The sequence below is a fragment of the Megalopta genalis genome, chromosome 6, assembly GCF_051020955.1.
Source record: "Megalopta genalis isolate 19385.01 chromosome 6, iyMegGena1_principal, whole genome shotgun sequence".
Classification (NCBI taxonomy): domain Eukaryota; kingdom Metazoa; phylum Arthropoda; class Insecta; order Hymenoptera; family Halictidae; genus Megalopta; species Megalopta genalis.
The window spans coordinates 19,753,656-19,768,394 of record NC_135018.1 but is presented as its reverse complement, the minus strand read 5'-3'; the positions used below and the strand labels follow the sequence as shown (position 1 = coordinate 19,768,394).

General features: G+C 34.8%; 2 protein-coding genes and 1 long non-coding RNA gene across 5 annotated transcripts in view; 1 reads left to right on the top strand and 2 right to left on the bottom strand.

The window, feature by feature from the left end:
• fdl (fused lobes) overlaps positions 1 to 2,657 on the bottom strand; it is a 71,441-nt gene extending 68,784 nt beyond the window's left edge. For both annotated transcript variants that reach the window (XM_033476440.2, XM_033476444.2), the window contains exon 1: positions 2,014 to 2,657. The gene's annotated coding sequence lies outside the window, so the exon portion shown is untranslated. The remainder of the gene's footprint in view (positions 1 to 2,013) is intronic.
• Positions 2,658 to 2,711: 54 nt separating this feature from the next.
• LOC117223873 (uncharacterized) lies at positions 2,712 to 7,136 on the top strand. 2 transcript variants are annotated; one of them, XR_013033705.1, is made up of 4 exons: positions 2,747 to 4,664; positions 4,769 to 5,068; positions 5,945 to 5,999; positions 6,990 to 7,136. It is a non-coding gene; the product is annotated as an uncharacterized LOC117223873 (long non-coding RNA). The 2 variants fall into 2 exon arrangements; XR_013033706.1 differs by lacking the exons at positions 5,945 to 5,999; positions 6,990 to 7,136 and having other exon boundaries at positions 2,712 to 3,048; positions 3,136 to 4,664; positions 4,769 to 5,231.
• Positions 7,137 to 7,402: 266 nt separating this feature from the next.
• Positions 7,403 to 14,739, bottom strand: part of LOC117223874 (protein dissatisfaction) — a 43,204-nt gene continuing 35,867 nt past the window's right edge. Inside the window, exons 4-10 of the mRNA XM_033476449.2 lie at positions 13,889 to 14,021; positions 12,025 to 12,229; positions 10,964 to 10,999; positions 10,284 to 10,403; positions 9,531 to 9,773; positions 9,016 to 9,097; positions 7,403 to 8,450 (exon numbers count right to left, since the gene is read on the bottom strand). Of these exons, the coding sequence (XP_033332340.1) occupies positions 8,197 to 8,450; positions 9,016 to 9,097; positions 9,531 to 9,773; positions 10,284 to 10,403; positions 10,964 to 10,999; positions 12,025 to 12,229; positions 13,889 to 14,021 (1,073 nt within the window). The 3' untranslated portion in view covers positions 7,403 to 8,196. The remainder of the gene's footprint in view (positions 8,451 to 9,015; positions 9,098 to 9,530; positions 9,774 to 10,283; positions 10,404 to 10,963; positions 11,000 to 12,024; positions 12,230 to 13,888; positions 14,022 to 14,739) is intronic.

Below are 14,739 nucleotides of genomic sequence, written 5' to 3'. Positions count from 1 at the left end.
TTAAATAATAATCAACTAACGGCTGATTATTAGACATTTGCACGTGTCGTTTATTTTTTTCTTGTAGACGAAGGAGCGCAGATTTACGCACACGAGTCAATTCCTTGCACGAAAGGAATCGTCCCAGTGAACTGGGACTCGTTTCTTCGAGTTTCACAACACTTCCCATTCACCTGCACTCCACTAAGATACGCGCGTACACACGTAGACGCTACTACATCCACGCGAATAGGTTACGCCTTTGTTCGCTTGTACGTGTGTAACGGCGGCTCTCGCTTATTCTTGCCGGTGTATCGAGTTCTACTTATTAGGCAAATTTTCAATTTTGATGCATCTACAACGTAAATTGAAAATTATTCGCCAGTAACCATCTTTAGCGGAGATTAAATTTCGAGATACCTGTTCTTATTCATTTGCCGAAAGAATATGAATCTAACGCTGTCGTATCTTCTTTATCGATTAAATTAAAAGCATGTACATTGTATGTACACGCACTATCTGGCGTAGATTGATTCGTATCGCTTTTATATCTATTTTTCTCTACTTCTATACTTAAATAAGTTAATTACCAAGAACGGATTCTCTAGAAAGATTTGTTGCAATGTATATATAGTATTTTTAATATATAATATATATTATATTATATATTATTATATTATATTATTATTATATTATATTATTATTATTTTTATATATTATATATAATAATATTTTTCTTAATGAATTCAATCACATATTAAAATGATATCTGCTGCAGCAACCATACAAATAAATATTGATCTCCCGTTGTTTAAATAATCGAATTATCTGTTCACGAGCTTAACGAGTGGAAATACAAGCTCTGTGTTTAAATTCAATAAATCTTCTCAAAATAAATACAAGAACGTAGTGTGCGAACGTTTTTCGGTTAAGGGTTATTCCGTTTTAAAAGGTGTACGAATATTTCGTACAGATTTACGAATATTTCGTACAGATTTACGAATATTTCGTACACCTTTTAAAACGGAATAACTCTTAACCGAAAAACGTCCGCACTCTTTGTTCGTGTATTTATTCTGTAAAGATTTATTGAATTTAAACACAGAGCTTGTATTTCCACTCGTTAAGCTAATTCGAATTAGAGCTTTATATTAATATACAATATATTAGAGCTTAATATTAATTAAGCGTATTCGAATTAAGATAAATCGATTATTTAAACAATTAATTCTTTAATTGTTATGTAAAATGTCGTCGAACCTAAGAGACTAAAAAAAAATACAGCATCCACACACGTGTAGATGACTGTTGTAACGATATCCTTGAAAGGATTAAACTGATTAGTATTAGGCCTATCAGGAGGACTGACATAACCCGAAGATACGTATACCAAAACCCACTTAGCAAGAAAATTGCGCAGAAGTCGAAACAGGTCCGAGGATCACAGCTACAGGGGTCTCAAAAAAAACGTCCATCATCGGCATAACACGGTACGATCATCTTACAAAAGGTTTGAAAAACAGTGATCTCCAATCGACATTGTAATAATGCCGCCAGTGTAATCGGCGGAATTCTTTACCATTTACTGCGGGGGTTAAGGAAAACTTCTGACATTCCGTTTGAACGATGGAGGAACAGTAAATGCCACTAAGCCGCTGCTTTCGAAGCCTTTAGCGAAAGAATCACGTCCATAATTTACACGCCGATAAAACTTGATCCGATCAGAGGTCTCGAGTCGAATGAATGAGAAAATGGAAGAACTTGAAGATACATATATACGCGTAGAGGAGGTGCATCCATACACATACATGCATGTAAGTGTCAAATGAACTCGCTGTTTAGTGTGCGTATACAGATGAAAAAAGAAATATTAGTCAGCTTGTATACGCGACCGCGGATAGGGCTGGAGAGTAACCGTGCGGAAAACGCGTAGTCGGAAATCAATGGAGCCGCTCGAACGCGTCCGCAGGGCCGAACAGTGTGTGCGAAGAGGAAAATAATCGGGCCGGGCTCGGCTCTGCCAATACAACTTACCTAACCTTGCAGCAGGACCGCTCTTGGTTCGCTGGCCAGTTCCGCGTAGCCCCGTGCCCGACGAAACTTTTCCATGTAGCCGTCGCGCGGCGATTGATTCAATCCGCGGCCGCCGATTCACCCCTATGACCGAGCCTTCATCGAGGGTAGACACGTCGAGCCCGACCGAACACGGGGGTTAACGAAAAGATTTGTAGAAAAATGGGGGATACGATTCGGAAAAGACGAAAAAAAAGAGAAAGGGGGAGAGAGAGAGAGAAAATATAGAGAGAGGGAGAGAGAGAAAGAGAGAAAAAAAACTGTTCACGGGTAACGGTATATCCCAGCCATGTCGAAAACACGAAAGCAGGCACGATTTGCCGCGGGCAAGCGCGCGCGCGCGCGCTCACGCTCTCTCCCGACGTGGGTCTTCTCTTCTTTCACTGACACACACCGAAAGACTTGGCCCGGTAACGCGTTACTGCCACCTCACGCATATCTGTCCGTCATATACAGATCCCACAGAATCGAAAGCGTCCCTGTACGCATTCGCCTCTCTCTCGCGCCGTCTACATAACGCTACACTGATGACTGATCCTACAAGATTATTTTCCAGACGCGAATGTACCAACGAGAGACTACACACTCGCGACACCCGCTCGCCGACTGAACGTGTTGCTCTCGCGAGCACTGCATTGATGCAATGGAAGCAGAATCTGAGGACACCTGACGGTGCACCCCGGAATCGAGATGGAAGGGAGGAACACGAAACATGACCGTCCGTAGTCCGTGGTGTCGCATTTCATGGGAAATTGTTGTGGTTGAAAGCAACGATTTTAGATAAGCACAGTCGCGTCGGTGCTGTGTTGAAAACAAGGTAGGTTAGGTTGTTGTTTAGTGAAATCGTTCCTCGTCGGTGACAACGGATTTTTGGGCACTTGTAACAAGTATTTGCACCTTTGAATATTCCTGGGATGTTTTTATCAGTAACCGGATCTCTCTTATCACTTGTTGTTATGGGGTGAGAAAATTGGGAATCGTTTACGCAAACTTACGGTAAGAAATCAAATTATAAAATTAAAAAAGGCAGTTATTTTATACATTGATGCATTGAATCCTTTACAGCCGAATTGCGATTTTCAGGTTGCAGCACTGCTAATAATTACCGCACAGTTTGCGTGTAGTATTTTATTACGCTCAATTCTTCATGTTTTTGTCTATGAGACATATTGAAGTGAATTAAATATTTGGGCTCTAACGTTTAAATATGTCTAGAGTGCAAAGTGTTAATTGAGCAATGTGGAATGTTAATTAAAATTCATGATGTATGATTCTTTTTATTGAGATTAAATTCCCAGCTTTTCTCAAGTTCTCCTTCTTTTTGTACAACATGTGTGATGTACAAATATAGCTATTTTTTAACACTTATTTAGTACATCATGAATTATTAGGCACCTTCTTCAGTCTTAATTCTTACCAACTACTCTAGATATTTTAATTTCAACTATTTTACAATTGTACATGTTATTGGATAATAAAGTTAAAATTATTCTAGGATTTCATTAGGTTTTAGGTTATTTGTGTATTTCTAATATAATATAATATTCTTCGATGAAACTGTATAAAACTATTGAAACTTTCAGATCAACAAATGATTATAATAAAAGAGATATAGTATAGTTGACTCGTGTAAAGTCTTCTGCACAAATATAGATAACTATCCAGAAGCATAAGTAGAAACGCCATTGAACTGTTGTAACCACATAAGTTTATGAAATTTAGTATACATTTGGTCTAAGTTTACAATTCAAACTAGATTGAGCAGAATCTGGTCTGTTATAGATGAGAGAAATTTGAAAAACAGAGTGATAGTAATAGCTAAAAGATGAAAACATCTTTGCGATATCATTTCTCTAATTAAGAATCTAATTGTCACTTCTCCTCTGTTTATGTGTATTATATATTTTTGTATAATTTAAGTTTGTTGGAATATTTTATTTTAGCTCAATGGACTCCTGGTTTCAAGTATATTTCAATTTCATACTTACTTTTAAAGCAGCAATATGTGTTGCAAAATTTCAGAACACAAAAATATGGTTTCATTAAAAGCAAATTTAATACTTCTCCATACAAAGAAGTTGTTTAGTGATGTGAAATTAAAAATAGCATTAATAGTACCCTTATTATAGGCTAATAAATTGAATTTGAGAAAGTGTGCGATGGAATGTATTTAGTATCAGGACATTAAAATCACTTGCTCCAAATTCTCACTCCATTAACAAAACCAATTTAACTAGTAAATTAGATTTGATTTTAATTGTGTTATGAAACATATGATTCTCCATGATAACACTTTTCATATTATTGTATTACCAGAGAGGAAATGAGAGTGTTCATACCAAGCATTTCAGTGAAATGGAACATACATCAATTTTAGCATGGAACAGAATCTATTTGTCGATGTCAGAGGTGATTCACAGACATAGATTTAAGATCTATGCAGGCATTGCATCTTGTATTGTTTTTTATCTAGGATTTGGGGAATCATAAGCCCCCCCTCCCCCTTAGCATTTCGATGTCGCGCTCAGCGTTACCGACAGTTTAGGCACATTAGCAAGAAGCGAGTATCCTCTATACTTCATTATTACTACGAGTGCTTAATCACAGACGAGGTATAGAATACTAGATCACATTGTCATCACCAATATTTAGCATAAATGGTATTAAAATTATTTCTAGCAATTGTGTATACCTTTCCGATTTCTTTTTATTTCAGTTCTCCAGGAGGAATAGTAAAAAAAAAATAGTAAATTCGTAAACACGAAGGTGCCTTCTTGTCGCGTGAGGACTATACATCCATAATAACCATTTATAGAGGGTGGAAATTATTCTCTGATTGCAGCAAGACTGAGATCTCTAGTCGACAATTTTTTATTATGTGAATTGTTATATGCAATTAGGAAGAGTTTTAGGAAACATGGCACGCAATGGAAAAGCAGAGGCTCTTCGTCGTTTAGGAAATAATGGACATAAAAAACGATTTGTTGCTAAGACAAGGCAGTTTACAACAGGAAGCGTTAAGTATTTATACCAGTGTAAGACTTGTCTAAGTTCTAGTATATAAGTATAAGAAACGCAGAAATAAATTATTAACTGAAAAAAATAATTGTTATCCGCCGAAAAATCAAATAAAGATATCAGAAACATGTGTTAAAATAAATTTACAAGATTTATCAGGACATAGTTCATTATATATCAGTCAACTTTGTCTTATGACACTTTTTTCTACCCCTAATCGTTTTAAGGATTAGAAACAACGGAGATGTTTGAAACAAACTCACTTTAACTCACCTTCCATTTAAGGATAAAAACTCTAAAAAAATATTTAACATTGACTAATATACATGATGGCTCCCCTATTGTGGGGTCTTCGGTGCTCCCTCAGTTAGATTTCGGTCAGAAGTGAAGCACGTGTTCATTCAGCACAGTCGGTTACTAGTTACTTCTGTAATTTATTACATTTCATTTATTACCATTTGTACGCACTGTAATGGAAATCAGGTATACAGAATACTCGATTCGCACTAAGAAGCTTAACTTTCTGAAATGTCGATAACAAATTTTTGTTTCTTTTTATTGACTGAGAACATTTACAATCAATACTCTGAAAATGTTTTAAGAATTTGTTCGATGCATACATTTGATAATATTGGAAATAATAATAGCACCAAAGAGCTTTTTTTTTAAAAACTAATTTACTGAACGATGTTTGTATTTTTTCTTCTTTTTTTTACATCGATATGGAATTAAATAGAAAAAGCACCATTAATTCTAACAAGAAGATATTGCTCTACAGTCTAGACTTTTTTTACAATTTTGTAGGTATAAATTATTTCTTATTAATATTATATAAGACACAGTGTTTATATTCTAAAAACTTGTTTCTTTACAGCAAACATGTAGAATGTATGTACAAACGTAGATTGGCTCAGTTTAAACAGATATTCGTAAGTAAATTAACTTAGCAATTGCATATACAATAATTGTCTTATAAATAAATCAACGAAATTCACAGTGTAAATTATAGCTTTGAATCACAATTTTTCGATGATATAATTTATAAGAAAAAAAGATTACATTATCGTAAGGTTATAAGAAGATAAAATCATAAATCATAGATCTGTGAGATATTAAAACATATATATAATATTTAATTGCCAAGTTCTTACCGAAGCTATTTCAACTGTTTTAAACATTTTCGATGAAACTTAGTTTAAAATAAATATACAATGAATATAACAGTTAATTAATACTGTGTTATTAAACCTCGATTATTCAAACAAAGTAAGTTAATTTGTTCTTTTGATTCTTGTTTCGACAAATTTGTACAATTCAAAAATAATTTTGTAAAAATCATAGAAATAAAATGAAATATCGTAAATCGAACTTCTATTTTTCGAAGTCTATAGGAATTCGAGAATTGTGACGAAATCGCAAAAGATTGCACAATTTTGTTTCTCAAACAAGTAAACATTTTTGAAAGACTGTTACGATTTGAATAATCGAGAATTCGCGATGCGTTCAACTACGATTATGCTATAGAAAACATACATTGCATTCCTTACTACGTGTAATTTCGGATTTGTAATCGCTTGTAGCGTTTATTGAAATAGAAAATTTATCAAAAAAGAAAACGCTCAAAACCGAAACATGTAATCATAATTTGTGAAATAACAAAAAGTATATTTTATTCGTAGAATGATGAATTTGTACATAGAACATACTAATTTACAAAACACACTCTGTACAAATAAAAACTGTCCAAAGAAAATGTAATAATTTTCTGATATGCAATTACATCAATACGCTGAAAACAATGAAAATGCCGTCGAATAATACAAAATAATTAAAATAACAGCCGTTTTATTTATGTTATTCTAGTATACTTTGCGAACGTTGCGTCGAATAACTCTGTTCAACCGAATAATTTTTTACAGCCTATCATTCTAATGATCATCATATCTCTTCATCATCCAGAAATTCGGACGCATTTCAACGATCATGAGGAACATCTATTATCTTATAAAAAGTAATGTACACAACATGCTATTGCAAACAATATCGCTAATAAAGCATCGCAAGAATTTCTTCCCGTTTTACTAAACTAAACACAAGTGTTCAACAGCCTAATACAGGGCTGAGACTACTTGCTGAAATGTCGTCCACGCGAGTACTCGAATATTCGAATACTTGGTTCAATAAAACGATTATCTTGGCAGTGATCTGTTAACCCCGAGTGCGTATTACTGTTATTACATTTGAAAATAATTAAACAACTTTCAATTCTCTCTGAAACTGTCACGCAATAAACATACATAATATTTACAAATTGAAGTCTTGCTTTTTTAGGCTCTACACTATACAAGGTGTCCCAAAAGTCACTCGCGATCCGGAAATCAGGGGCTCCTGATGTCATTTCAAGTAACTGTTTCCTTAGCGAAAATGCAACCCGCGGCTTCGTTTACGAGTTATTAACGCAAAACGGTGACCAATGAGAGGCGAGATCAGCTGGCGCGAGGCGACCGAGCCAATCAGCAGAACTGGGCGTCGTTCGCTCGTTGTCTCGACCACCTCGCGCCAGCCTAGCTCGCTCCTCATTGGTCACCGTTTTTCGTTAATAACTCGTAAACGAAGCCACGGATTTACGCGCATTATGCGTCCAATTGAGCTTAAATCAAGCTTAAATATTTATATGTTCTATTTCAAGTCAAAGTACTATCACTCTATAAGAAATTTGATATGCATAAGTATCGTGAAACGAAGCGTTCGCGTAACGAGGCAATGATTAAAATCGTAACCCTTTCGATTCGAATATTAGAGCACGGAACATCAGTAACAATGGATCACCGAGGAAGCATCGTCGAGCATCAAGCTGTCCGAGCAGTCTCAGCCCTAGCCTACGATTACTATTCCAACTCATCCTCGAAGCTTCTAAAGAAATCGCAAGTACCATGTAAAATCTATCGGTCACAAGGAGATCTAGAATTCGTCGTACACCTATAGTTACAGTCTTCTGGCACAGATTTCGAGAACTCTTCTAGTTCACCGCGCGGCGCACAGCTCGGGAAGAGTCGGACGAGTTCCGGAAAGCCGTGCGTAACTTACAATTAGCGATACATTAATCGGCCGAGTCGCTCGAGAACTTCAGTCCCTAGGGTTCAGCATTTTACACATGTTATCCAACAAACGGGAGATCGGGATCTCGCCTATGGTCTCGCGAAAGAACAAACGCTCGACGGTCTTCGAGCTGACGGACTTCAGATAGCCGACCAGATACATCAGCGTGCCGCATCTGCCGGATTGTTGTAGATACCGCGACGACGTGTAATCCCCCAGGATGCACTGGGCCTGGTCTTGTAACATTTTCACCGAGTCGACCGCTTCCAGACCCTCCGTTTCTGCGGTACAAAGAATCCATGAGAATCTTCGCCGAGACGATTCGCGTTAGATCTTCGCGAAGCCGCGTTAAATTCTTCGGGAAAGTTTCGCGCAACATTCGCATCGATTCTTTTCTTACGACGATCATATTTAATCGTTTAATCGGATCGAATGGAGTTACAAACAAATTTATGCAGATCGGTACGTGGTTGTTTAAAGAAGATTTAGTTTTATTTAGTTTTATTTAGATTTATTTAGATTTAATTTTCGGGGGACACGATGGATCGTAGAGAAAAGCCATCGAATATCGAATACTATTTTGCTTTTCCCGTGCCTCCATGTGTCAAATTTAAACATACGGTATTCTGTTTCGAGTATATTAACAATAAAAGGCGAAACAAATAAGCACATAAATGAAACAGCACAAATAAGCAGTAGTCCAATCATTAATTTCTTAGATTCTTCGAAACAGCACAATTCCATATTTGAGGAGCATTGCTTATTTGCCGACTTTCGTCTAATAACGCGAACATTTTGTGCAAGTTATGCACGCTAACGATTAATTAGTATCTTATGCAATATCACCTGGAGTAAATAGTGCTACTGCCTTCATGCATCCGCATTCCCCAACGTCAGGGGCGAGTTGCCTGAAGCGACATATTATTGACTGCAATAATAAAGAAGAAAACATATATTATTAAATTGTTACATGAGCTGTACTTTTATAACTATTACTAGATGGCATACTTTCATAGGCTTATACACACGTTCTAAAAACATAGGTAATTATAAATTTGAAATGCACGGGTGCATATCTTCAAAAACTGCTAAACATGTATAGCGTGTACGAAAATTATTGGTCATGGCGTCAGAAGATAATTCCGAATATTTGCTTGCAATATACAGGATGTCCCGAAAATGTCGCGCAATCCGGAAATGGGGGGTTCCTCGGGTCGTTTGAAGTAACTTTTTCCTTAGCGAAAGTGCAATCCGCGGGTTTGTTTGCGCGATATTAACGAAAAACAGTGACCAATGAGAGGCGAGAGAGACGGCCAGAAGAAAGTACAAGCACTAATTTGTTGATCAGTGTCGTTAATCACCTGAATCGTGATTAAATCTTGATTCGTCGTAGCCTCGTCTTTCGATAGTCTTTCTCGTATCTGTTCGTCCTCCAGCAAGCCCGAGATGTTGCAGGATATGAACCATTGCGATAGATGAAGGAGAAAAAGTTGCGTCCACGAAGCTCCCAATAGTAACAGCTGATCGTGTTTCGAAAGCGCTTGGACAGGTGGGAGAGAGTGGACCCATCTTACGGCCATGAACAGCAAACGAGCAGTTGTTTCCTGACACAAATAGTTCTTTTTTCACTCTTAAATGTAACGAGAACGACGACGGAGATACGGACAAGAGAACACATTGAAGCGATGCACACCGGTTTCGATGAAACTTCGCGAAAGGGTGGTTCTTAGAAAAATATTGCTAAAAATTTTTATTGCTTAGAGAAGAAAAACAGCCACTTGGCTGTCGGAATCACATTTGGTCGAATATCTATATAATATATATCTATAAATATATATAAATTATTCGATTATATCTATAAATTATTAGAACTGCAATGGGCGGTTCGAATTGCAAAATTATATATAGTTATATAGTTATGTTAGTGCAAAGTTAAATATAGTTATATATTTAAAAAATGACACTTTTTCGCTAATATATTCGTGTGCAATGAATTACATAAGCGTAGGACTAGCACGGAGAAATTCACAGCAACCCGAGATTTGGCATTTCCGGGAGAAATTACTGTACTTCGAAAAGAGAATAATGCTGATAGAATATTCATATAATTGCACCTGTAATGGTTCCCGTATGGGTGGAATGGTTTGTAAAGTCCCCGATGAATTCAAACTGACTTCCGTTTGCTCCAGGGAATACTCGGATTCAGGTTGCAGCCGTGCGTTCCATGCGAGTTCCTTGGCAAAAAGAAAGTGAAAACACCTTTTTGCAGAAAGGAAATGCACAAGAATGTAATAATTAAGTAATTAAGTAATTAATTCAATGCAGTAATTAAGGAATATTACTCTACGAGACACGAAAAATTTGTTGTGTGATACGTTTGCACGCTACAGAAAATTGATAAATCTACGTTTTAATTGTCCTGTTATGAACATCGCGACGCGAAATTAGTACGCAATTATTGAAGAACAAAATTATCAATTTCGTAACTGCAAATTGGTGATGTCGCTTAAAGATATAAAGAATGTATTGATTTTCAGTTTTATCGTATAATTTTATTCAAAAAGGAATCGAAAATTTCTGGACTTCTTTTGTTATTACACGATGATTTAATATAAGAATTTAAAGAATTTATTAGAGAAATGGATATCTACCAATCTGAGTCACCGAGATAAATCACATTTATCATGATAATTATATTCTTTAACGACATACTGCGATAGTAATAAATATTTTGATTAAAGTAATCTAAACAATAAAACTGATTGCTCAGTAACTGTAGTTTTGTGGTTATTACCTTGATTGCATTTTGCCAAACTGTGTTGTCGGCAAACTGTAGATAAAAACACCGATAAATGATGCACAGAAAAATGAATTTTTTGTATTTAACTACGCGCGGTCACATGCTATATATTCTCGCTATACAATAAAATAAAATAAAAAGAATACATTTTTCAGATTCTACACGTGAATTAAAATGTAATGTAATTGGATAACACAACGGGAAAATCATAAAACAAATACATGTCGTGTGATAGAATTGTAAACCAAATTCCGATAGCTGTTAATTATTAATAAAGTGTAGAATACTATAAAATGATCGACGAACAAGTCAATGGGACACGATATAGGACACAATTTTCTTGTTGCGTTCTATTTCAATATTATCAGTAGTGAAAAGCAGAGTTGGGCAGTATTCGGATTGTTCCGAATATTTATGCAAGATATTTAGCGAGAATTAGGGAGAATTTGTTGCATTTTCAATGCATGTACTTGTCTCTATGACGCTGAATAAATCTCGAAATATTATTTCGTATAAGCAAGAGTATTTATAATTTATAATTAATAATATATAATCAATAATGATATTATTAATATATTATAATTAATATTTATATTATTAATACATTATAATTAATAATTATATTATTAATACATTACAATTTTACAAGAGTATTATTCCAAGTATCTCCGACACTTTTTTAAATATTTTCACCCAGGTCTGCTTATCGCTGAATCTAATAAAATCGGTGTATATTATTAATATATATATATATATATATATATATATAAATTATATATTATTATATATATAATTATATATACATATAATTAATATATATATATATATTAATCGGTGTGTACCATGATTTCCAAAAGTCAAAATAAATTGCTCTCTCCGGCAACGGGCCAAAAATACGTCTTAAGCGGCAACAGAATACTGGGAGAGGTGGCAGAGGTTCAGAATCGTCAGTATCAGTCCATTGTGTAAAAGAGAGGCAGGATTTACTCGGTTGCCGTTATAAAGTTTGCAGAGGGGTGACACGGGGGCCGAGCAAATTGAGCTGAATTACTTACCTGACACTTCTCGGCGGACATTAGTATCTGAAGAAGGGGCGGCTGCGGCGGCAGGGTGACGTTCGGGGGCGCAGAATAGAGGGTCGTGGCCGACGGTGAATGCGACAGAGCCAGCGATACAGGGGATTGAGAGTCTTCCGGCGGTTTCTGTACCAGCCCCACTGGTCGTGGGTAAGGCATGATCCTTTGGTTGCACCTTATCCTTCTACGGTCATTACGTTTTCATTGGTCTCACGAAGCTACATCATGTCCAAAAGTTTCGGGGCCCCGTTTCGCACTCGCGTTAACTCCGGTTAACATTTCTTAAAGTGACCTCACACGATCAATATTGCTTTTCAATATTCCAAGGTTCTCAAGGGGATATTCCAGTCTAGATATGTCGACCTATTTTTATTTCAATTGCTGAAAGTGCTTTCGAAAATATGTCTACCTAAGGATGTCGTTGAATTCGAGATAATTGTATTCTAGTCTAGAAAAAAGTCAAGCTTTTATTATTTCATTTTCTGAAAGTGTATGCTTTCGAAAATATTTTTACCAGAGGGTATCATTTAATTAAAGAAATTGTATTCTAGTCTAGAAAAAAGTCAAGCTTTTATTATCTCATTTTCTGAAAGTATATGCTTTCGAAAATATGTCTACCAAAGGATATCGTTGAATTCGAGATAATTGTATTCTAGTCTAGAAAAAAGTCACGCTTTTATTATTCCATTTTCTGAAAGTGTATGCTTTCGAAAATATTTTTACCAGAGGATATCATTTAATTAAAGAAATTGTATTCTAGTCTAGAAAAAAGTCAAGCTTTTATTATCTCATTTTCTGAAAGTATATGCTTTCGAAAATATGTCTACCAAAGGATATCGTTGAATTCGAGATAATTGTATTCTAGTCTAGAAAAAAGTCACGCTTTTATTATTCCATTTTCTGAAAGTGTATGCTTTCGAAAATATTTTTACCAGAGGGTATCATTTAATTAAAGAAATTGTATTCTAGTCTAGAAAAAAGTCAAGCTTTTATTATCTCATTTTCTGAAAGTATATGCTTTCGAAAATATTTTTACCAGAGGGTATCATTTCATTCAAGAAATTGTATTCTAACCTAGAAAAAAAGTCAACCTTTTGTTATTTCATTTTCTAAAAGTACAATAAATTCTCCCTAATTGATCCTCAGCTTGGAAACAAAAATGGACAATCTGAGCTTCAATTAGGGAGAATTTACTGTACTTCTGTTCCTATTTCTATTTCTCGTTGTCGAAATTTGCAAGTATCCTTGAAAGAGTAACAAACATATATGAAAAACGCCGATGCATGAAATTACATAGTTTGTTTATAAGAAAAATACCAAAAAGAATAAAAAAACACGTATTCTAGCCTACAATATCCTCTTGATAGTATTGCAGTTTATTATCGGTAATATCGTCGATATTTATTGAGATTGCACTCCGTTTAGAATTTGCATTTATTCAACGTTGTCGAATAAGAAGTAAGATTGTGCATTTATTGCTTTAGCATTGTCAATGAAGGAGCCAAGGAATATCGAAGAGTGTCGAGGACACCGCCCTTGAAGGGTAAATATATGCGCATATGTATATTATTATAATAGTATATATATTATATTATAATAGTAATATATATAATATATAGTATATATATTATAATAATAGTATATATATATATAATATATAGTATATATATTATAATAATAGTATATATATATATATAATATATAGTATATATATTATAATAATAGTATATATATTATAATAGTAATAATAGTATATAATATAATAGTAATAATGCAAAATAGTATATTGTCATAAATATATCTAAAAATAATTTTACAAGATTTTAGCAAAGGTTTTGCGTACCTGGAAGGCAATAGAACATAACCGGATCCAGGGCCAGTCCTTAATCGATCGTCGTTCTCAATCGGCGACTGTTGTTTCTCGGAAATCATTGAATGAGGTTTCGGCTTCCTCGGACCACGTACATGTTGTACTGCTAAACATTAGCCATGACATACACATATTATCTTCGTGCTTGAGATCATTTTAATTGTGAAAACTGTCTACAATTCTGGCCTTTATATTTATTTTACTTTACGCATGATTCACTATGAAAAGAAAACATTCCTGTAATTTTACAATTATGTATCATTTTTGTTAATGGCTATCTGAAATACTATTATTTATTGCGTCTGCGCTTTTATGGATTTATAATACTAATCAGTGAAAGAAATGTAAATAAGTTCTAAGTTCCAATAAATAAGTGAGGATAAACAAGTTCGATTAAGTATTTTACTGAGACAACAATTGACTGGCAATAATCTCAATGCAGCATGACTTTTGCTTCAAGTATAAACAGTGCAAAATGATCAGACACTATTCAGTGCTCTTCATTTCATTAATACAATTCACATAATCAGTAGAGTGCAAATTTTTGTGCAAAGGAAAAATTGTCTATATTAATTACAAGATACAGGCGTTATTTACGTGCATAAATACTTATTTTTGCGATCATGTTTCTACGTTTTTCCTTTCAAAACTATAGAAAGGAATCACATTATTTATGGGATGATCCGAACGTATATATTTCAGTTACATTTTTATGTCTTTATTGTAGATTTATTAATCGCTTTGAGACTCTTCAATTAACACTTAACATACGCCTAGGTACTTTGTATAACTATTGAGCTGCAAATACAGACAGTGGCTACATT